The sequence below is a fragment of the Anabrus simplex genome, chromosome 9 (genome assembly GCF_040414725.1).
Source record: "Anabrus simplex isolate iqAnaSimp1 chromosome 9, ASM4041472v1, whole genome shotgun sequence".
NCBI lineage: Eukaryota > Metazoa > Arthropoda > Insecta > Orthoptera > Tettigoniidae > Anabrus > Anabrus simplex.
This window is the reverse complement of record NC_090273.1, coordinates 80,160,717-80,184,036: the sequence shown is the minus strand read 5'-3', so window position 1 is coordinate 80,184,036 and position 23,320 is coordinate 80,160,717. Positions and strand designations below refer to the sequence as shown.

General features: G+C 39.6%; 1 protein-coding gene across 1 annotated transcript in view; it reads right to left on the bottom strand.

Moving 5' to 3' along the window:
• Positions 1-23,320, bottom strand: part of Zw10 (Zeste-white 10) — a 196,409-nt gene that overhangs the window by 114,710 nt on the left and 58,379 nt on the right. Inside the window, exons 5-6 of the mRNA XM_067153573.2 lie at positions 10,024-10,130; positions 6,014-6,189 (exon numbers count right to left, since the gene is read on the bottom strand). Of these exons, the coding sequence (XP_067009674.1) occupies positions 6,014-6,189; positions 10,024-10,130 (283 nt within the window). The remainder of the gene's footprint in view (positions 1-6,013; positions 6,190-10,023; positions 10,131-23,320) is intronic.

The window sequence follows — 23,320 nt, the reverse complement described above, 5'->3', positions numbered from 1 at the left end:
GTTTATCATTTCGGCAATTTATGCCTGGTAAGGCACATTTAAGTTGTGCGTCGACAGGGGCTACACCTACAAAACTCAAGTATACGCTGGTAAAGGTTCCTTGAATGCTCAGAATACACTGAGCATGGCTACTCAAGTTGTAATGCAACTTATGGACACGTATCTTGACAGTGTTCGCTTTCTCTGCATCGGCAATTATTACTTATCAATTGAGTTAGCTGAGGTGCTACTGGAACGTAAGACACATTTTATTGGGACACTTAGAAAAAAATATCGAAAAGGTTTACCAAAGGATGTTGTAAAAGCAAAGCTTAAGAAGGGAGAACTCATTGCAATGGAGAATGGAAATGGACTGACAGCGATGACAGCGATGAAGCGGAGAGATCAGAGGGACGTGCTGATTATATCAACCAAATGTTCTAATAATGTAAATGCTATGGGCAAAAAGAACAGGAAACGCAAAGATGTGATTAAACCGAAAATGGTAACAACGTACAATAAAATGAAAGGAGAGATAGATATTGCAGACACACTTTCTTTGTATCACACTGCAATGAGGAAAACCATCCGATGGTACCACAAAGTTGCAGATGACATTCTTTTTGGTACTGCTGCTGTAAATGGACTGCTTCTGTACAATAAGTCGCGGGTTATTGGACATCAGAAAATGTCTCTTGCAGAGTTTCAAAGGAACGTGGTCAGCACTCTACTTTCTCTAACTAACAATCCTGTTAGACGTACTCTGAAGAGAAAGAACCACTACTTTGGGGAAGCCAACAAGACGGAAGGACAGAAAAGTACCAGGTAAGTGTTATCAAGTTCAAGATTATTGCACTTCTGAAGGATGTTAATGCTAATTATAAACTTATTTTTCACTTCTTCCTTTCAACATTGCAGGAAAGCTCGAGGTTGGTGTCGAAGCTGCTATCAGCAACTATGCAAGGTCATGGGCAGAAAGGCTGCTGCTTCTGCCGCAAAAAGGTTGTCAACTGTCTGCACAACTTGTCCTGACACACCATTCCTTTGTCTGAAGTGCTTTGAATCATTTCACAACAAAGAGTGCCAGAAGGTTAATTGTTGTTGACAGTCTAATGCGTATGTTTCAATGCGAGTGTCACTGCCTGCCAGTCATGCCGAGACTCATATTTACATTGTTTCCAGTTATCAGAAAACTGTTCACAACAATATGTAATGTAATATAAGTACTTGTTTTGCATTTTACTAGGTCTTCATAAATATTGCGTTAATTTTAATTAGCAAATAAATCTCCCGTGTTTGAAATTCGTATTGCACATTCCATGTCAAAAAATCTGTGACACCATATGGCGTCACACATGACCTTGGTACGGTGAGATAAAATTTACTTAGTACAGCATATAAATACATCCCAAGATTATATAAACAGTCTACAACGCGTACAATTGCTTTGGCACCAGCGGAATACTATTCAAATACATGCCTGGAGTGGAATAGTGTGCTCCAATCGGCTCGGCACTCAATGTGTTAATTGATATCTATTTGATTTATATTTATGTTGGACCACCCACCCAACTTCTTAAAAAAAAAAAATGGTATTAAATTTTGGTCCTTAAGTGTGACTGTGAATGTTATTGTAGTTGAATTGCTCTATCCTTTAACTTTTTCCACCCTCTCTTATGGTCGTTGACCTATTGGTTTTTGCCCAGATTCCATCTCTTCCACATCCATTGTTTGTGTGTTTATCGAGGCCTTCCCTCAGTAGTTAGTGTGATTTCGCGCTGGGATCACTTCTTATCTCTTTTGTGGTTGTGCTAGCAGTCGAAGACCTGGGTTGCGGTGTTGGGCTGCCAGTTGTTTGATCCCCCCTTTTCTTAGATTGTTGGTATGCCATAATACAGTCGGTCCGGAAGCTGTGGATTACACATTGGTCCATGGGCTGGTACACTGGTATGGTGTCAGAAGGCAGGAACACCAGCTTTATATTCTTGAGGTTTTGAACATGAGGATGAGTTGTCTATCAGAAGCAGAATCTTTCTTTGCTTTATTATCAACTCTCGGTCCCTCTCTTGAAGCTCTTCTTCAAAACTGGATGACATCATCCAGGTTTTAGTATTTGATTTGGTAGTTCAGAGAAAGTCACTTGAAGTTTCTATGACAGCTCAGGTTCTTAAAATTCTCAATCAGTAGCAGTTTTCCTTTCTCTGACCCTCCCATGTGGGACACATCCACGGGAAATGTTTAGCCACTCCAAAGTCGGCCATTCTGCTCTCTTTCCTGAATCCACCACTTTCACTTCTCTACTTATTTTGTCTCTTCTTCCATCTGTCCAGACATCACTCCAAACACACAAACTCTTGAGTCTCGTCTGGCCTGACAAGAGTGACCCCAGCATATCTCTGAATAGTGAACCTTTTCACCAATGCTTGATCAACTGTACAAAGCCTTTTTGTTCAAGGCTAGTATGTAAACAATTTACTCTTTGTTTTTGACAACACTGTTCATGGTAGATTTACCCAAGTCATATTTTCAACTTGCATCACGCTCAATGTTACTGTTACCAATAATGTTCACATTATCTTGCACTTTACACTTAAATGATATTTTGATGGTCACTGTTGGAAACTGTTCATTACATTGAGCATCTCATCACAGCCTACTTCCAATCGCACTCCACAAGAACATTCCCTCTCCGGTTGGTGGTGATTAACGATTGTATACTCGACCTTTGACAATCCTCAGACGCTCATTAGCCCCATGCTCGTTCCACTTCAGCAGACAAAACATTTCTTCCAAACCAAACCCAACTCAACCCCATAGCGCAACAGCCTTGAAGAGCCATAGCCTAAGAAGCGACTGGTGTTCAGCCAAAAGGCCTGCAAATTATGGGGTGTCGTGTGGTCAGCTGTTATTCTTGGCTTTCTAGACTGGGAAACATTTCTTCAAATCTTCAAATTTATACAAGAAAGTCTAAAGAAAAACTGTACTCTTGCATTTACAGTAGGTCTTCAGATGTTACAGTTTATAGGTCCACTATAGTCGAAGTCAAGGATTCACTATAATGTAAATATTTAGAGTACGTTTTAATACAAGTGAATAGGGACCAATGATTTTTGTTCACTGTAACCAAAAGTGACTACAACTGAATTCAGTGAAATCAGAGCTGACTGTATAAAGTTTCAAAAAAAACTTTATTTAGAAGCTACATGAAGAACTGTATAGAGTTTTAGTATCACAGTATAGCCATAAATGACTGCAAAATTTCATATCTGCAGATATAACAGTTTACATGCTACTTATACCTGAAAATGAAAAACATGAGTTTGCAGGATATTGCTGTTGAAGTCTGGGTTACACTTGCCCATCTCAGGATTATTATTAATACCTTTCTTAATTTCTTTGTGAAGTTGCATAAAAATACATACAAATATAAACGAAATACACATACAGTAAAACCTGTCTTAACGGACACCTCTCATCGGCGGACACCCCTCATTGGCGGACAATTTTCTAGGTCCGTAATTAAATGCCATGTTGTGTACGAGTAATTTATCCCTCTTATACGGACACCCTTTATTACGAACATGGACACGGACACACCATAGCCACGAGAAACTCCAATTAAACCTCTCCTAACGGATACTTACTTTTTCAAAAAATTCTGTATTTGTGTCCTGTACACTATGTATTTGCTTACTTTTTGCACAGCCGGTACTTCCAAGAATCACAGACACCGTAACTTTTGATCCTGGCTGTACACATTCTTGGAAGGCAACACTATGCTACGCTATCACTTCCGGAAGTTGTGTGATCTGACATGCTCGACAGCCCTGGAATTCGTACCTTCACTGTCAGGTTACTTTTCACTGACTCGTGGGCTTTTGATGTGTTCAATTTTACGTTAGTAAGTGTGTGTAAACATGGCTCCGAGGAAGTTTTTAACTTTAAAAGAAAAGGTAGGCATAATAGACTATCATAAACGTGAGAAGTGCGGTGTGCGTAAACTGTCAGAAGTGTTTAAGATTGGAAAGACACAGGCAGCTGAAATTGTGAAAAAGCAAGAGGAACTAGTGAAAGAATGGCATTTAAATGGCAACGAACAGCGCATTAAACTGTTTCAAAGTGGTAGTGGAGCTCTCATTGACAAGGCAACGCTAGAGTGGTTCGCTAAAATAAGAAGTCAGAATGTCCCTGTCTCAGGACCAATGATACAAGCAAAAGCGTTAGAATTCGCGACAGAATTAGGTATTGGAGATTTCAAAGCCTCGAATGGCTGGCTAGAAAGATTCAGAAAGCGACATGGTATCAACTTCAGAGTGATTTGCGGAGAATCATCCAGTGTTAATATGGAGGTTGTTGACAACTGGCAAGAAAAAATACCTTCAATCATAGACGGGTATGCTCCGGAAAATATTTTGAATGCCGATGAAACTGGATTATTTTTCCGTGCTTTACCCGACAAAACTTTGTGTTTCAAAGGAAATCGTTGTACTGGTGGAAAAGTTGCGAAAGAACGTCTTACTGTCTTGTTATGTGCAAGTATGAGGGGAGGAGCCCCTTGTGATAGGAAAAGCTGCAAAACCAAGGTGTTTTAAAAATATGGACATTACGAAGTTTGGCATTGAATGGAAAGCGAATAGGAAAGCATGGATGACCAGAGAAATAATGACAGAGTGGCTAGGACAATTGGACAGAAAAATGATACGCCAGGGGCGAAAAGTGTTATTATTCCTCGATAATGCAGCATCGCATCCGGATACAATTAAGTTGCAAAATGTGAAGTTCGTCTTTCTCCCACCAAATGTAACATCAGTTTCTCAGCCGCTTGACCAAGGAGTGATCCAGAACTTCAAGGTTATGTACAGACAGTTAGTGATGAAGCACATAGTATCAGAACTTAACGGGAATGAAGTAACCCTTCAAACACTGACAAAGGGGCTGAATGTTCTCCAAGCAATTTCATTGATAACCAATGCATGGAAAAACGTCACAGCCTCAACAATTCGTAACTGCTTTCTGAAAGCTGGGTTTCCCGCTAGTGGTTGACATCCCGAAATAGAATCGGATAACCTTCCTGACAGCATGGAAACAACCCAAGAGTTGATTAATGCAGCAGGTTACAGTGTACAAGTGAACACCTATATCGAAATTGATTCAGATATTCCAACAGAGTGTGAGAGTGGAGACACGAAAACGATTCTTCAGTCAATCCAAGGGAAGAGGGACAAAAATGAAGATTCTGACGAAAGCGGGAGTGAAGATGATGCTAATGACGACTTTGAAGAAAATACGGAAATGAATGTGCTGCCAATAACCTCGTACAGTGAGGCTCTCGGCATTGTTAAGCGACTGAAAGAATTTTATTGTAAACAAAACGATGAAAAAGGTGTAAATTTGACCCAGGATTTAATTGCACATAGTGAAAACATCATTGCTAAACCGAAATGGACAAAACAAACGAACATTAAGGATTTTTTCAAGTGCTAATGTTTTACTGTACTGTGCTAGATATTGCTACATCTACATACTGATTTGACGTTTCAAAAACTCATACGTTCTTTTTAATTTTAATATGGTGAACGGTAATAGTGTACAGTGTGCTCAATAGAGGTTTCCAGAGAAGTGTTTTTGTCTCTTTAATACAGTGCATCGCAGCTGCAGCAGCCCATCTACAACTTTCTCATGCGAGTACAGTGCAGTATATTGTACAATACTGTATACAGTATACAATTAAAGGTACATTTGCGAGAATTGTTAACACATACTATACATGGGTTATTGTGTTCGAACTTATGTTTAATGGTACCAGTTTCATAACCTCTCGCGGGCGGACACCCCTTCATAACGGACATTTTTTTCGGTCCCGAAGGTGTCCGTTATAGGGAGGTTTTACTGTATATGTATTCATGTTCACGGAGGGGCTCTTTTGAGGAAAACAAAAAACAAAACATAAAAATATTTTGGTCAGAAGACAGGAAGAGCTGACCAATGGAGTTAGGAGAGGTAAGATATCATTGTATGGATGCAATATACTCACCTACTTGTTGTGGAATTTTCTCCAAAAATGTACTATGATGAATTGGTACCACAGCACAGTATAATTCTATAATCTTTCTTGCTGAATAAAAGAGTCTAACTGAACTGAGATCAGTGCTCCCAACAGCTTCATCCAACAGGGCATATACCATATCTAGAAGTTCCTTTGCTGATTTGCTGGAAAACAAGAACACACTATTATCAACTAGAAGGATGAGGGGAAAAATAAAAAAAACCCTGTAAAATATACTTTCCATCAAATAACGCACAAAAAGGACATATACAGGGAGGTCAGAAACATGAACCGAGTATATGAGTCACCATGTTGCAACAGTGCGTATTGAATTTCCAATGTTTTGTTTTTTCTGTTTTCTCTTGGTGCTTTTGGCCTTCTCCTTGACGTCCGAGATTTCGTCTAGAGGGAACATGAATGACCAAAGATTCATACTGCATTTTTATGTTGTAAGAGAGTTTACTCTCACTTTAAATGATTCGATCATGTCTGCTCACAACAGCCATGGTGTAATTTCCCTATATATTTGCTACAGTAATGCGAGTTATGTTATATTTAATTTTTGGTGTAATTTCTTTCTCTGTTGTGCTCCCAACACTTCCTTGGCATCTGGATGACTTTGGTTCATTCCTATGTCTTGTATTTCATTTTTATTTGAGCCGAGTCTTATGCATGTTGGTTTTCTGTTAATTTTTAAGTGCTCGTTTTGTTTGACTTCTCTAACATCACACTAGGCGGTGGATGTACAGCAGATTGAGGGCAAAGGGGAACATCTTCAAATGCGCATAAAATAATGCATCTCTCACTACTTACATTTTATGTATACTGAACATTTCCATACCGACATTAAGCTTTTAAGGCTTTTCTACACATGAAGAATTTAACAAATCTGTTATATTTAAGATAGTTCTATTTCTTACATAATGTTCCCCATCTGACTCTCAAGTAATTTTAAATAGAAATAACAGGCTAATATGCGCTTATATACAATGAGCAGACTTTTTAATGCATAAGGCAATGGGAATGGAATTTTATTACGCAGTATATTGGCTCTAAATGCATAATCGTGTAACCTTTTGTTCAATTTTCAATTAAAGTGTAATATATTTTAGTACTCACTAGCTGGGCAAATAACTAATAAGAATTACGTATTTACTCGCATATTAGACCCCCCCCCCTATTTTCCGACTTTTACAGCCAAAAAAAAAAAGCAAGGGGGGGAGGGAGGGGGTCCAATATGTGACAACCTCAAATTTTGTCCAGTGAACACATGCCTTCTAGTCTATAAATTGTACATGTAAACATTCTACACTGTTCTTTAACAAACTTATGAATGTATACTGAGTTTTACCAGCTATTTCGTTGGAAGGCAGTATTTCTAAATTTAAAAAGACAATAAATGGGGAACACAGGACTTTTAGGCCTACATGTAAAGTAAATATAGTCAATTTTAGTTTCTCTTTTATCACGTCATTAGTTTCATCTCATTAACACCTCTGATGGGTTTACGTCAGGAAGAGCATTCAGTCATAAAAAACGTATTATCGTATTATGCAATATTAATCAAAAGAACTTAATGGCCAGTCATTTGTCTCTGTCAATTGAGCAGTAGGCCTACCACACAGTAAACCTGATCACGTCTCTCATTTGCATTATCGTCATCCGGGGCAGCCAACTTCACCTTCACTGCCATCCTGTCAGCCATGCACTGCAATCAAGAGCATTCGAGATCCCGTCTTTTGAAACTTACCTTTATTTTTAAGTATATTTCATGCTTGTTCTCTACATTTATCACATCAGGATTTAGCTAAACAGCTGTAATTGAGAGAAGAGAGACGGCATTGTTTAGGTTAGATATGCTATCAAGTGCTCAGATAGTGCCAGAAATTTTACGATGGAAAGAATGAAAATAGAAAATAGGATAGCTCACCGCATTTATGGATATCTACAGATGGGGTAATGCGTTTTATTATCATAATATTTAATTTTGTACGTTCGCTGTCTCAATTTTTTTAATTAACACATAGTATGTTTTGTTTGAGGTCTCCGAAAATCGTGAAAATAATTACTGAGCAGGTAAAATCAATATTATTATTATTAATATTATTATTTCTTAGGTACGTTGCCGAGTAAAACAACTGTTATGAATGGATTGTTTTTATCACATTTTAAACCTACTTCTCTCCAAAAATTAGGTATATTGGCCCAAGTTATGAGATATTAATCATTTTCTTAATGATCTCGCCTGCTATATTAATAGCAACAACCGTGAATATTGCTTAACTAAAGTAAACTCGTTTCCTCATCCTGAGGATGAGGCACCCCCCACAATGGGGAGCTGTATGCACCATTCTTAGCGCATATCAACCTTCCTGCCATTCTTAAATCTCTGGCAGTATGGTACCAGGAATCGAACTCAGGCCTCCGAGAATGGCAGCTAATTGTGCTAACCATTACACTGGTGGACATTCTTAATTACAAAAAACAGACATTTTAGCATGACTGATGTGTGCCTGCATTGCGTGGGTCGGACGCAAAACTATTCACCTCTTTGTGCGACGTCATCAAAGCTGCAGTTTGCCTATGCTATGGAGGCAGACATTTCTTAACTACAAAACACAGATGCACCGCATTACTTTGATGTGTTTGCATTGCGTGGGTGGTAAGGACGAAAATATTCACAAATTTATGTGATGTTATCAGAGTTGCAGTAAGGCTTGTACCCACTTCGAAGTGGAATCGCTGTTCTTCTCTGAGGAATTTCGTTGGGAGATCTTGTATGCGAGATTTATTATTTTTTAATTTTCTTTGTCTCAGAAAGCCAGGTGGATCTAATACACGAGTAAATACCAGTATATGGTCTGGCATTCTCATGCAGCAACACGATCCCTGTTGAGAGAAGTCCAGGTCACTTCCTGTGAATTACTACCCGGTAAGCTCCACTGACTCACAGCAACTGGCAGCCCAGTAATGTCTATTTCATCAGACTGTTGAAGAAGCACCTGGATAGTAAGGGATTTACAATGATCCAGCTGTTTAGGATGCCCTCATGACGTGACATCCGGAATTGGATGCAGATTTCTCAGATGTCACCACTGTGTACTGTTAGAACAAGTGACTGGACAAGAATGGTAACTACAACATGTTGTATAGCAAAGTCAAGCTGACCGCTCAATGAGTGAATCCCATCCTCCTGAGGACGTTGGGAAGCAGAAACGAGCTCGCTGGGGGCTAGGAAGAAATAGATCTAGGAGAATCTATCTATTTCATGACAGTAGAGTATGTACGAAGCGTGTTTTTTAAGTAAGTTGGTTACGAGGTATGATAAGTGTTTGAACAAACTTGGCAACTACGTCAAAAAATAGAGTGAAGTATGTACTTTCTGAAAATAAATTCACTTTTTTTGAAATAACCTTTCACTGTATACTTATTTTCAAACGGACCTTACTTAAAAAACACGCCTCATAGATGTCGAGAAGTAGCTGTGGCCTTATTAAAGATACAGCACCAGCATTTGCTTGGTGTGAAAATGGGAAACCATGGAAACCATCTTCAGCGCTGCCGACAGTTGGGTTTGAACCCACTATCTCCCGAATGCAAGCACACAGCTGTGCGACCCTAACCACACAGCCAACTTGCTTCTTTGTTTTTTTTTTTGACAGGTAAGTATAGGAGGAAGACATACAAGTATGGGAAAATGGGAGGATTACCTAACATAATGGTAACTTAAAAGCTGTTCCGACAGACTATTGCACAAACCATACTATTAAACAAGGAATAAATACACAGGTGCTTGTTATAGTGTAACATTTATATTGAATTTGTATATTCGACAAACTGAAAAGCTTTAAAGTTACATTTAACTGAGTCGATAGTGGAAAGTATGGCTTCCTTCTTAACAATAATGGTTACAAAATGAAAGTGGTGCACCAGCTAGAGAGAAATTAAATTATCCAATCTAGAAATCAGAATATCAAACACATTAGTAGTATTCTTACCTAATGTGGCACTGTGGGAACTGGAAAGTATTGTCACTCAATCTGATATCAGGTTCCAATGATTTGAAATGAAATTCGTTCTTGATAGTCAGTTCCTGGCTGGGGAACTGGAATTAAAATAACATCAAATCAAATATGTAGAATTTTAAGGTAGAAATTAACTCTTAATATCGTTCAGCCATTCTCAAATCTCTGCATTTTTCTGTATTTACACAAATCATCATCAATTGACATATCAGTGAAGGGCCACATCGATATAGGGACAAAAGTATCCTTACAATGAAACAAAAATTGTCATTTTGGAAGTACCCATGTTAGACTATTGTAATACGTTTTCTGTGGATGGTTAAAGCAAAGGTAAATCAGCCAGAGGGATGGAGAAGGCAAGGCTGACATTATGATTCATGTATGACTTGAAGGCTCAATTCCATGGAATAACGAGTTTCTGAAATATTTGGGAGTAACCTTGGATCACACATTGAAAACACAGCAGCCAAAATCAAGAGCCATAATAATATATTACAAAACCTTGGTGGGACCAACAGAAACTTCTGCATCTACTTTTAGGACTAGTCTTCTCTGCAGCCAAAGACTGTGCCCCAGTTTGCTTAAATAGTCCTCATGTGAAGCTAGTTAACACTTGGTCTAACCTGCACAGAATGGAGAGATGGCGTTAAGCTGACAACAAATGTGTGAGTGGTAAGGACTGTGCAGGGCAGATTCCAGGGCAACAACCTCCGTCAGCATTACTACAGAGAATTTGAAACTTTTCATCACGTCCTGGGAACCTGTCCTCACAGTGAACTTCTATGCAACTTTCGTCGTCATAGAGCCCGGTCAACAATCACTAATGACTTGAAGACATAGGGATACACCACCTATGAAGAGGCACATGGTCTCTCCAGTAAAGATTCTAATAGGTGGGTTGATATCATTGCCTTTGAACCAAACTCGTCTCAGACCCTACCATCAGGTTTGAGACCCATGAGAGTCAACCTGAAGATGTAGAAGCAGAGAAGAGATTTGAATACATTAAAGAGAAATACCACCTGAAAACTATCACAATATACGGTTTGATGATTAGTGCCAGACAGACCATTCCATGTTTCTTCAAGACCTTCTACAAATTATTTGAGTTACCAAAGACCTTCATGATAGATACTGCAACCACTGAACTGAGTGACTCCATCAGAATAGTGCGACACCACTCGTGTGCTATAACATCGCTATCAGTAAGAATTACAAAAGTGCCAAAGCGTTTGTTAAAACCTGTACCTGCAGAACTTAATGTACTATACTAGTCATAGTGCCCTTAGTCTCCATGGCAGCATGCATTTAATGCAGGAAGAATAAAAATAAAAAATACAAATGTCCCTGGTCCAGTGTGGATACTTCCCAATTAACCACTTTTGTTCAATTTCAGGTCTGCCTGTCTGGTCATCAGCCCAGAGGCTGGTTGGATCCTCAGATAGCACCACCAAAGGTTATACGGTTATAAGGAAACCCCAAAACCCAATGGCAGCAACAAAATGAGGCGTACTAGGCAAGATGAGGAGTGAGATAGTTTGCCATTGCTTTCCTCACTGGGTCAGAAAGTACTATTGCAGCACGACTGACTCTATAAGCAGCACCTTTCATAACACTCAAATGCACTAGTCATGCTCTGAATGCCATTACTCGGCACTACCCATACCCCAGCAACTTCCATATTGTCACAGCCATGGATGTTGACTAGGACTTCGGTGGAAGCTACACTTTACTCTGGCCTGTGCCAAGAGATGGATGTAAAAGTATTGTATCCATCAAGAAATGACAGCAGGCAGCAATTTAAGGCATGGAAACCCAAATGTCCACCTCCGTAGTGCACTTGTTAGCACTATTAGCTGGAGTCCTCTGAGGCCCAGGTTTGATTTAAAGTGCTACCAGAAATTTATGACTGGCAGGAGGACCATTATGGGGTTAAAATTGTACATGCAGCTCACGTCCAATGTGGTGAATCTCAAAAGAGCTGCACCACCTCGGGACTAAGGGCTCTATTCAGGATCAGAATTCAGGACAGGTGTCTGTGAGGAATTGGCAAGATGCACTGCAGGTAGAACAACAGAGGGAAGATGAGGAACAGGGAACTGTTGCTGAGAAGTGTGAAAACAGGAAGGGAAAAGGTAGGAAAGGGAGGTTTAGTGTAAAGTGTACCGGGCGGTACACCTCCGCTCCGCTAATTCAAACATTGTGCCAGTTGAAACTCCTCTACTGGAGGAAGCCTGAACTTTAACTACCGTGTTCATTCTCAAGTTTCTCAGAAGATGTCCCTACTTGTAAATTTTGAAGTGTTCTGAACTGTGTCGTTTACAATGTATTTTTGTTTTTTCTGTAGCAAGAAGTGTGAACATTCTCTTCTAGATGGCATCTCTTAAGAACTACAATTGTGCACTCTAGTGCGAAGGGTAGGAACCTTTTTTGAAGAAATTTAGTATTTATAAATTTGTTCCTTATTAAATTTCTTTCTGCCATTGTTTAAGTTGGCAATGTTAACCCGGTCTTTCCGCCAGTTTTGAAATACGCCAATCGCAAATTTCTGTAATTAATTTCCCACCAATCCTGGTTTTCTTCTTCAGTTTCGACATGTAATCTTTTGGCCGTCCAATAAAAAGCTTGTGGGCGGGTGTTCTTATTCTTGAAAGGTCTCGAATGTTCCACGAGGGTATATAAACTGCTGATTTTCGGGTCTCCGGGCCACCTCAGTAACATCTATCATAGTGTAAATTATGTAGCAGGGGGCGGGAAGCGCCTCTTTCGTCGGGCAGCAGTTCTTCAATAAGGTAATGGCCTTTTAATAACTTCTTTTCTTGCTAGCTCAGCAGTCTAACTCTCGGGGCAGGTTCGAAGCCTTTACCATGTAACTTTCCTCTAACATGTAAAAGACACTTGGTAAAAATTCTATCTCTTTAAACTACATATTGGGATAGAGAGTGCTTAACCCTCTCGAGCTCCCACTCTATTGCTTTGAGGTGAACTTATTTTCACAACCGTTTCTTCCCTTCCTAATGTAATATAATTTTTTTAAATATAAGTCACCTCTGTAGTATGGGATTAGCCGTTGCATAAGCGGCCTAGAGCCAAATAGTTTTTAATAAAATATATTCGGAGTGCAAGTTACGCCTCCACTCAAGTTTGTATTTTGGGGCCATGTAATTGTCCTGTTTCTTTGGTGAATAGGCCTCCGTAGGTTGGGTATTTTTACCCCTGTGTCTATGTCCTTGGAGGACAGCTTGAAGGTGGATTTTGGCGTGGCCTCTGATAGGCTGGAACTTTGAGAGCGGGTTGCTCTTCCCAAAAAATTTGTTTCTGCGTGCCTCGAGGAGGCTTTACTGTGTAATTGGGAGCAAGAGCTCCTGGGCATGATTGGGGTCTTCTGCCCCTTTGTTGAATCTTGTATATGGGTAAAGTTGGGCTTATAGCTCAAGAATTGTGTGTCTGGCTCTCGGAGCCCAAATCCTGTAAACCACTGTAATTGTACATTCTCGATTTGTTGCTAAGCTACTAAGTACCTGTTATATTTGTTATTTCTTGATCTTGAAAAGAAAATATAACCTTGTTAAATTTTAAATTAACTTTAATTTCGTAGATTGAGACCTATTCATCCCAGCACCTTCTTTCACCTCTGCTGATCCACCAAACCACGGTAACATAAAGGATAGGAACAGTCAGGTGGAACAGGGTCATGGGAAGGAGAAACGAAAGGAGGAAGTAGCTTCTGCAGCTGTCAGTAAAAATAGGGCTGACCAGGAGGGGAGGGATCAAATGAGGTAGGTAGGGTTGAGGCTCTGGTCATGGAGGATTCCATTGTTAGACACGTAGGGAAAGTGTGTGGAGGAAAGGGAACCAGGGTAGAGTGTTATCCAGGAATTAGATTGAGGCAGATGTTGAGGAAAGTAGAAGAGAAGGAGGAACGAAAGGAGAAGGTGGTAGTGTTTCACGTTGGTACCAACAACGTAAGGCAAGCAGATATAAGTACCAACATAGTTGGGAGGGTGAAGTTTAAGGAAGCGGAGATTGTTATCAGTGGAATACTGTGAAACAGGGATACTGACTGGAGGGTGATTGGGGATTTAAATGAGACTATAGAGTGGGTTTGTGGGAAATTGGGAGTGAGATTTCTAGATCCTAACGGGTGCGTAGGAGATCGGGATCTGGGCTCAGATGGCCTTCACTTAAACTGCAGTGGTACATATGTTAGGAAATTTGTTTAGAAGTGTTATAGGGAGGTATGTTCAAGGAAATGGGGTGGTATAGGGAGCGGTGATAAGGGTACAAGAATCTGAAAGTCAAGTAAGGATGACATAAAATGTTAGTGTTGAACTATAGAAGTACCCGTATTGTAGAGAAAGGAATATAATTCAGTAATTTAATAGATATATACTTACCAGATATTGTATTAGGAGTTGAATCATGGATGAGAAATGATATAATGGATGTAGAAATTTTCTCACGGAACTGGAGTGTGTTACATGTTATGATAAAAAATACTTCATTACATCCAAAATCCCATAAACTAGCTACCTTTCATAGCTTAATTTACAGAGCCTTTAAAATCCCTCTATCACCTATTAACTTAAAAAAAAACTTGATTATATAAAAAACTTAGCAAAAAATAATGGATATAAACCAGAAACAATTAACAATTTAATTTAAAAAATCAGACTCAAATTAACAACAAACCTCATCCCTGACAAACCCAAAAAGAATAAGTTCATTACTTTCACATACAACAATCCAAACATTTACCAAATTTCAAACCCCATAAAAAAAATTAACACTTCATATCTTATAGAACATCCAACACTAACCAAAAATTATTCTTCAATCACAACATAATCAACTAACAACAATTTATACACAGGTTCAGGCATATACAGACTCGCACGCACACAATGTGGCGCCTCTTACATTGGTCAAACAGGCCGAAGCTTTCAAACTAGGTACTTAGAACATTTTAATGCTATCAAACATAACAAATTCTCAGCTATGAGTTCTCATATGAAAGAAACCAGACACACTTCACCACTATAGATCAAGACCTCACAATTATTAAGAAAATAAGTAAAGGAAAATTAATGAATGAATTAGAAAACATCTATATATTTTTAGACCAATACTATAACAAAAATCTAAACCTCAATGATATAGTTGAAATAAAAAACCCACTATACGAAATTTTACCAAAATTACTGCTAACATTAAATTTAAATCAATACAACATTTAAAATATTAAATTAAATTCCAAATTCCCTTTAATTCCAAAAAACACTACTCCTACCCCACCCACACCCATAATCCCACCACATAAACTTAACACCCCTCCCAACCCCCCACCTCCACCACTTCCACCTCCCACTTTCTCACACCGTTATAATGCCAGAAGCTCAAACAACAACTAACACCTTCTGTTTAACTCTATTAACTCATACTTTTACCTTTTTTTTTTCTTCCCTTAATGTTTATTCACTACCATACTTTCCCTCATTCCCTCATTGTAATTCGAAAGGAATGCTAATTTTTCTTCTCACTAAAGATCGACTTTAGACCAGATCATTTATTTGATTTTCTCTTGGTACTGATGATATCGTTTGTCTTTATTTTGTTCTATATATTTAAAAAAAATTGTTTGTTCACTGCCACACTTTTCCTCACTCCCGCACCGTAATTCAAAAAGAACACTAATTTATCTCCACACTACAGATCGACTTTAGACTAGATCATTTTTAGATGAATTCCACTTGATACTGATTTTCTTTTATCTTTATTTCTTCTAAGATTTAAACTAATTTTCCCGCTACCCGCCACAGCCAACAGCACATAAACTTAGCACTGCTTCAACCCTCTCCTCCTTTAATCTCACTTCATTCTGTAACACTAGTAACTTAAATATCAGTCATTTCATCGCTACCATAGCAACCATTTAATACTATTACAATTGAAAATAAATGAAATTACAAACAACATTTTCTCTTCAACTCTTCTTTAAAGCCAACCTATTTCAACATTACTAAAAAGGTAAGCGATTTACACACTTCATTTTCTCTTTAAACTCTCCTTTCTTTTAAATCATTTCTTTAACACACAATTCTCCTTTTGTTTCAGACTTCAATCCTAATTTCTCTTTCAATTCTACACAAGTTACTCCTTCCAACTACCATTTGACAAGCCACTTACCATCAAGCACCCTTCTTCTCTCGGACTTCTGGAGGACTACAATTTTATTTCTTCACATTAATATTATAAACCTCACTTAAAATGGACCACAGAAGCGTCTCTATGCAATAAAAAATTTTAAGAATTGGATCTGAACTCCACTCTGATTTATTCCCGACGTTCAAAATATTTAACACTGATAAATTTTCTCTACTACTCTTCTTGTTTCAACATAGCAATTTACTGTAGACCTCACTTGAAGTGATCAATGTATTAATGCACCATTTGGAATTGTCAGCTACATTTTATTCATTAATGTGTTAATCAACATGTTTAGGATCTATTAGTTTTCTATTATGCTCTCAACCTCCACATGACACCTATTTGCTATATTTAAACAAGGACTTTCAGGAGGGTGTATAAATTTTACGACTATCCATATTTTAATCTTTAAACTACAGTAGAAGTCCGTTATAGCGAGAATTCATAACATCGAAAAATTCACTCGCTATAGCGGATTGTCGTTATATCCGATTTTTGTATAAAAGTCGGAAAATCCTTCATGCACATTAAAATCGGTATGAAACGGCAATCAGTTTGTTCAAAACTTGTGTTTCCGCAGATGATATCCACACTACGGCTTACGTGTTTGTTATTTTTCGTAATCCGATACTAGGTGAAAGTGTATGTTTAATTTATTTCTGAAAAAAAAAGCGTATTTCTCCGAATCCAAGATGAACCCCACTTTTCCCTTCAAAATTTTAAATCAGGCTCAGAAAGAAGTGTGTAAAATCATATGAATGCCTTGTTGTACAGTAGGGCTACGCATTTTTAGACTATTTTTAAATGTCGAACATTGACGTTTGTCACGCCGTTTTTTTTTTTTGCGGCTGCAGAATTATTCTTTATTTCCGCGGGTTTAAGGACCATTAACTTAACATTGGCATCATAATACCGAAGAGAACTCGTTGAAAATTTTCCGGCAATACCTATTCCATGCGTCTCTACAATACAACGATCCATAAGGAAATTATTCTTGCTGTCTATAAAACTGTTACTTTTACGCAGCGTCAGATATGACCGGCTACCGCTACACGCATGTCTCGCTTGTCGGGTTCGGCCAAATTCAGCGGCTAGCGATGTATAGGCCTAATTGCGAACGTTGAAAGTCAACGAACGAGTTTATTGCGCCACGGTATGGCCATTCGCCCTTGCGTTTTTCGTGCACATACCTCACAATTTCACGTTCGACTCTTTAAGGCGTCCTTGTTGCGGACCACTGAATGCATTTTTTGTGCAGTACGCATTTTTTTTAGCTCTTTGTCTTCACGCTAACGCCAAATATTGGCTTTAGTTAGGCCTATGCCGTATTTTCTTGCGGCTGTACAATTATTCTACATTTCCGAGTGTTTAATAAACATTAACTTAAAATTGGCATCATAATATCGACTAGAACCCGTTGAAAATTTGCCGGCAGTACCTTTTCCACGTATCTTTACAATACGACTATCCATCACGAAAATATTCCTGCTGTGTATAAATCTTAATTTTACTAAGCGTCAAGTACAACAGACGTGTTATGACTCTACCACTGAGTAGCCATGGCTTTTCTAAGAATTCGAAGAGTGCATGTTTTGATGCCATTCTGCAGATTTGAGAAACACACAGGCACTGGTTGTCGCGGCTAGCGATGTGTAGTAGTTAGTGGTGGGGACGGAGCGAGTAGAACCGTAGAGTAACTCGGTTCTTCAGGTTTACGTGACGTCACAGCGGAGCACCGCGAGGCCGACGTTGGCCTCGGGAGCACCGATTCAACTCGAATACTCCGTATAGCGCTGCGGGTGCTTCAGTAAACCTTCCAGCCAGGCTACACTCGCAACAACACTGTGCTGCTGTTCAGACTCCAGACTGAGACGTCTGTTCTATTTGTGTTTCCTTATACTACACATATCTTTGTTTAAGTTTTTGAGCTATGTTTTCTACCGATATTTGTAATAAGAAAGAAGCAATGATGCCATGAAAGTCCTCACAAGCATGGCACTGTTTTACTAGCAGTCCAGGCAGAAAATCCGCTACTTGTAAAATTTGCAATCAAATCTATTGTACTAGTGGAGGGACATCAAATTTATGGAATCAAATAAAACGGGCGCATCGTAAGGACATGGACCTGTAGCTTAGATCCTTTCAAAAAAAAAAAAAAAAAGAGCTAGGCCACCATAGCTCAAATGGTAGAGCTACCAGCGCGAAGTCGCGAGATTGTGGGTTCGGATCCCGCTGGTGTCCGGTTGGCAATTTTTTTATCTGTGCTTAACATCTCTTCGACACGTACTAAATGCACGTAACACGACCTAATAGGTTGAGAGTCGATTTCGATTACAATGCGGTCGTGAATATTCAATATTCATTGACCCTTAAGTGAACTTGCTCTTGCTTACCTTAGCGTACCCTGCTAAATCTGTGCCCGCATAGGAGGTATTTCCATGTACTGGACAAATTCTTTCAGACCGAAGGTCGTCGCTTTCTGAAAAACGAGCTGTAAATTTGATATTTCTGAGTGGAAATTCCTCCTACATAACACCTGTTCCATGCAATACAGAACACTAACGGTACTTCCTATACTATCTGTGTACAACGTGTTGTGTCTTGATTTTAATGCTTGTCACAAGATGAAGAATTGGGTTCATTTGTCTACTTTACTTATTTCCATTACTGATGTTATCTTAACAGATTTTTCATTTAACTCCTTACAACATAGTTATAAATGAAATGTTTGACATTATATGAGTTTATGCACATTTCAAAGCACTAGATTTCGTTTCGTCAATTATCACATTATGGAATACGGTACGTTTATGCATATGCATTAATATTTACTGTATTTACTTATTCATTTGTATGTTTATTTCTTTATACACTGACTGACAGAGCAAATGCAACACCAAGAAGGAGTGGTCAGAACTTTATGCCAATTGCAGGGTAGACTGACGTCACTGAGGTATGCTCATGATGTGAAATGCGCCGCTGTGCTGCGCACGTAGCGAACGATAAATGGGACACGGCGTTGGCGAATGGCCCACTTCGTACCGTGATTTCTCAGCCGACAGTCATTGTAGAACGTGTTGTCGTGTGCCACAGGACACGTGCATAGCTAAGAATGCCAGGCCGCCGTCAACGGAGGCATTTCCAGCAGACAGACGACTTTACGAGGGGTATGGTGATCGGGCTGAGAAGGGCAGGTTGGTCGCTTCGTCAAATCGCAGCCGATACCCATAGGGATGTGTCCACGGTGCAGCGCCTGTGGCGAAGATGGTTGGCGCAGGGACATGTGGCACGTGCGAGGGGTCCAGGCGCAGCCCGAGTGACGTCAGCACGTGAGGATCGGCGCATCCGCCGCCAAGCGGTGGCAGCCCCGCACGCCACGTCAACCGCCATTCTTCAGCATGTGCAAGACACCCTGGCTGTTCCAATATCGACCAAAACAATTTCCCGTCGATTGGTTGAAGGAGGCCTGCACTCCCGGCGTCCGCTCAGAAGACTACCATTGACTCCACAGCATAGACGTGCACGCCTGGCATGGTGCCGGGCTAGAGCGACTTGGATGAGGGAATGGCGGAACGTCGTGTTCTCCGATGAGTCACGCTTCTGTTCTGTCAGTGATAGTCACCGCAGACGAGTGTGGCGTCGGCGTGGAGAAAAGTCAAATCCGGCAGTAACTGTGGAGCGCCCTACCGCTAGACAACGCGGCATCATGGTTTGGGGCGCTATTGCGTATGATTCCACGTCACCTCTAGTGCGTATTCAAGGCACGTTAAATGCCCACCGCTACGTGCAGCATGTGCTGCGGCCAGTGGCACTCCCGTACCTTCAGGGGCTGCCCAATGCTCTGTTTCAGCAGGATAATGCCCGCCCACACACTGCTCGCATCTCCCAACAGGCTCTACGAGGTGTACAGATGCTTCCGTGGCCAGCGTACTCTCCGGATCTCTCACCAATCGAACACGTGTGGGATCTCATTGGACGCCGTTTGCGAACTCTGCCCCAGCCTCGTACGGACGACCAACTGTGGTAAATGGTTGACAGAGAATGGAGAACCATCCCTCAGGACACCATCCGCACTCTTATTGACTCTGTACCTCGACGTGTTTCTGCGTGCATCGCCGCTCGCGGTGGTCCTACATCCTACTGAGTCGATGCCGTGCGCATTGTGTAACCTGCATATCGGTTTGAAATAAACATCAATTATTCATCCGTGCCGTCTCTGTTTTTTCCCCAACTTTCATCCCTTTCGAACCACTCCTCCTTGGTGTTGCATTGTCACTGTCAGTCAGTGTATATATGTACTTGATATGCCTTATATTAAGCAGAGATTTGTGATTACACTGTATGTTACGTTATGTGTTAAATTTATATTACATTATAAAAATTGTGCAAATAACAAATAGAAAGTACGGAGCATTGTACCACTGATAATAATTGATAATATTCTTTATAAATGTACACTGTAGCTTAGAAGGTCAATATAAAGTTTAAATTTACCGCTATAAAGTTGTACTCGGTTCTGTACTCGGTTTAACCGAGTAATGACGTCACAGTACTTGCTCCGAACCGAACCGCTCCGTCCCCACCACTAACGTGTAGTAAACAGGCGGTCGTTTATTGTCAACGAGTTCTGTGCGCGTGTGAAAAGAAGCAGCGTGGTTACCGCGGTAGTTGCTAGTGGTATCCAATTAACTTACTGTTAGGCCGCGAATGCAACAACCCTTGAGTTTTCGCACGAGATTATGAGAAAAAAAGTATTGGATTCGGAAAAATACGGTATCACTCCAGAGATTTATGTGACAAACGCCTCCGCTTTTTTCTTCAAACAGCGTCACTTAACATAACGGTATAAGTAGCCTATCATAAAAACATATTTGAAATGCATGTAGAGAAATAACCTCCTCGCGAAAAATTTACATGTAAATAGCCATAACTAGACGCGAGAAATGAAATATCCTCTGAAATCAGTGATGTACTCTGCCATATCTTGAGGTGTATCGCATTCTTACTTAATTTCCGTATCTAACATTAAAAGTAAGATATAGTTTATTTCAGTCTTTATTTTTAACGAGTTAATAACCGCTATCGGCCACGTTATTTACGCATTTATTACGAAAACATGTTATACTCTTTCATTTCGAGTTTTCTTTAGAGAACAGCAGTCGATAGGTATTACTAATCAACTCCAACATCGCCTCTGAATGTCAACGAGAGAGGTCGCAAATACACAAAGTGAAAAAACTATACCCAAATACAGTAGAGACAATACACGGCACTGAGCGAGATATCGAGGGACAGCTATTGGAGCTCACTCTAGCGGTTAGACCTGAACGGTACTGATTCTGTCATAAGAGCACGTGTATTTTTGTGTGAAGTTTCTGGTGTTATTTATGCGTTTTCAGTGAGTTGACATAATTAAATAGTAGCGTGTGTCATTCCTTGATATCTCCTCTCAACATGAGGGGAAAGGTATGTGCTGTGTTTGGCTGCAGTAATTACGTAGTAGAGAAAAATGCGCTCTCGTTCTTCAGGTTCCCTCGTGACAAGAACATGTAAGTAATATTGTGTTTGCATATATATTCTTCCAGTGACAGAGATTTTAATAGTACTTCATAATCTTCTGACCTGCTCGACCCATGTTTTAACGGGCTTAAAATATAATACGCATATTTTATTGTATAGTGCAGCAGTTAACCTTCAATACTGATGTGTTGTTGTAGGTGTGATCTGTGGGTTGTGAAATGTCACAGAAGCGATTTGGATAAAGTGTACAAGAAAGAAGGGACGTTACGCTTGTATAAGAATTATAAGATCTGTTCAGATCATTTCCAGGCCAGCGACTTGAAAAATCCTCGACTATACAGCCAAGGGTATTTTACATTTTTACTCTAATTGTACGTAAATATTCCTCAAAGCATCACTATCGACAACATTTTCAAACTTTTCTTTCTTTTATCCCTCTTCTCAGATTAAAGCCGGGATTTTGTAGATTTTCTTTCTGTTAGTAGGCTTCATGATAAGAGGAAAATTATCCAGCTGTTAAATGTTAATTCATTGCATCATATGTGTAAGGAATGTGCCGATATTTTTATTGACACATGTCTTAATGTGATGATCCATTGTTTTTAAATGAGGAAAAAAGTCAAATCCAACCGTAAGATTTCAGGCAGGTATGCTAAAGCTAAAAAAGTAATGCATAAATGAAAGATCAAGCCATTTCACAGCAGTATATTTCACACCTTATTTATATGTCTAATTTCAGTCTTTGAATAATAACCTTTTAAATAATTCTTCATTCATTTATCCAGAATTGCTTTAGCAACTTCGGAGTTAATATCTCAATACCACTTTCTTTCTAGACGTAATTTATTTATCCATTTCCGTATATACATTTCCACTGATATTTGAATTTAGCGCGATTTGTTCAGGTCAAGTCACTAGGAGCGCCACCGTCGAATTGTCTCCCATTTTAGCAAGGCGAAATCCGTAAGTGTCGTGTATTGTCTCTACTGTATTTGCTATACCGTACCGAAGATGATCGATCGCATTTTGTTGCAAACGTTTCAGTTTTTCTTATTCAAACAGCGTCACGTATCCTAACTTAACCGTACTATACGTATGATGAAAACACACTTCAAGCGCCAGTAGTGAAATTATAACTTTTTCGCTTTAAATTTTCATAATAGCCTTTCCGAAATTTAACCAGACGCGACAAAATATAAACTAACCTCTGAAATCTATTAAGCACTCTGCCATATCTCGACGTGTATCCCATTCTTAAGTGCAATATTTAACCTCAAAATTAAGCGGTCGTTTAGTCAGCCTTAATTTTTAACGAGTTAACAACCGTTTTCGGACACGTTATTTACGCATTTATTACAAAAATATGTTCTCTTTCATTTCGAATTTTCTTTACGGAACAGCTGTCGGCGGGTATTACTAATCGACTCCGACATCGCCTTCGAATGACGACGAAAGAAATCGCTAGCACATAGCGAGGAAACGATGCCGAACGTAATCGATCGCATGCAATATCATCGCTGGGATGCATAAATATCGGTAACGG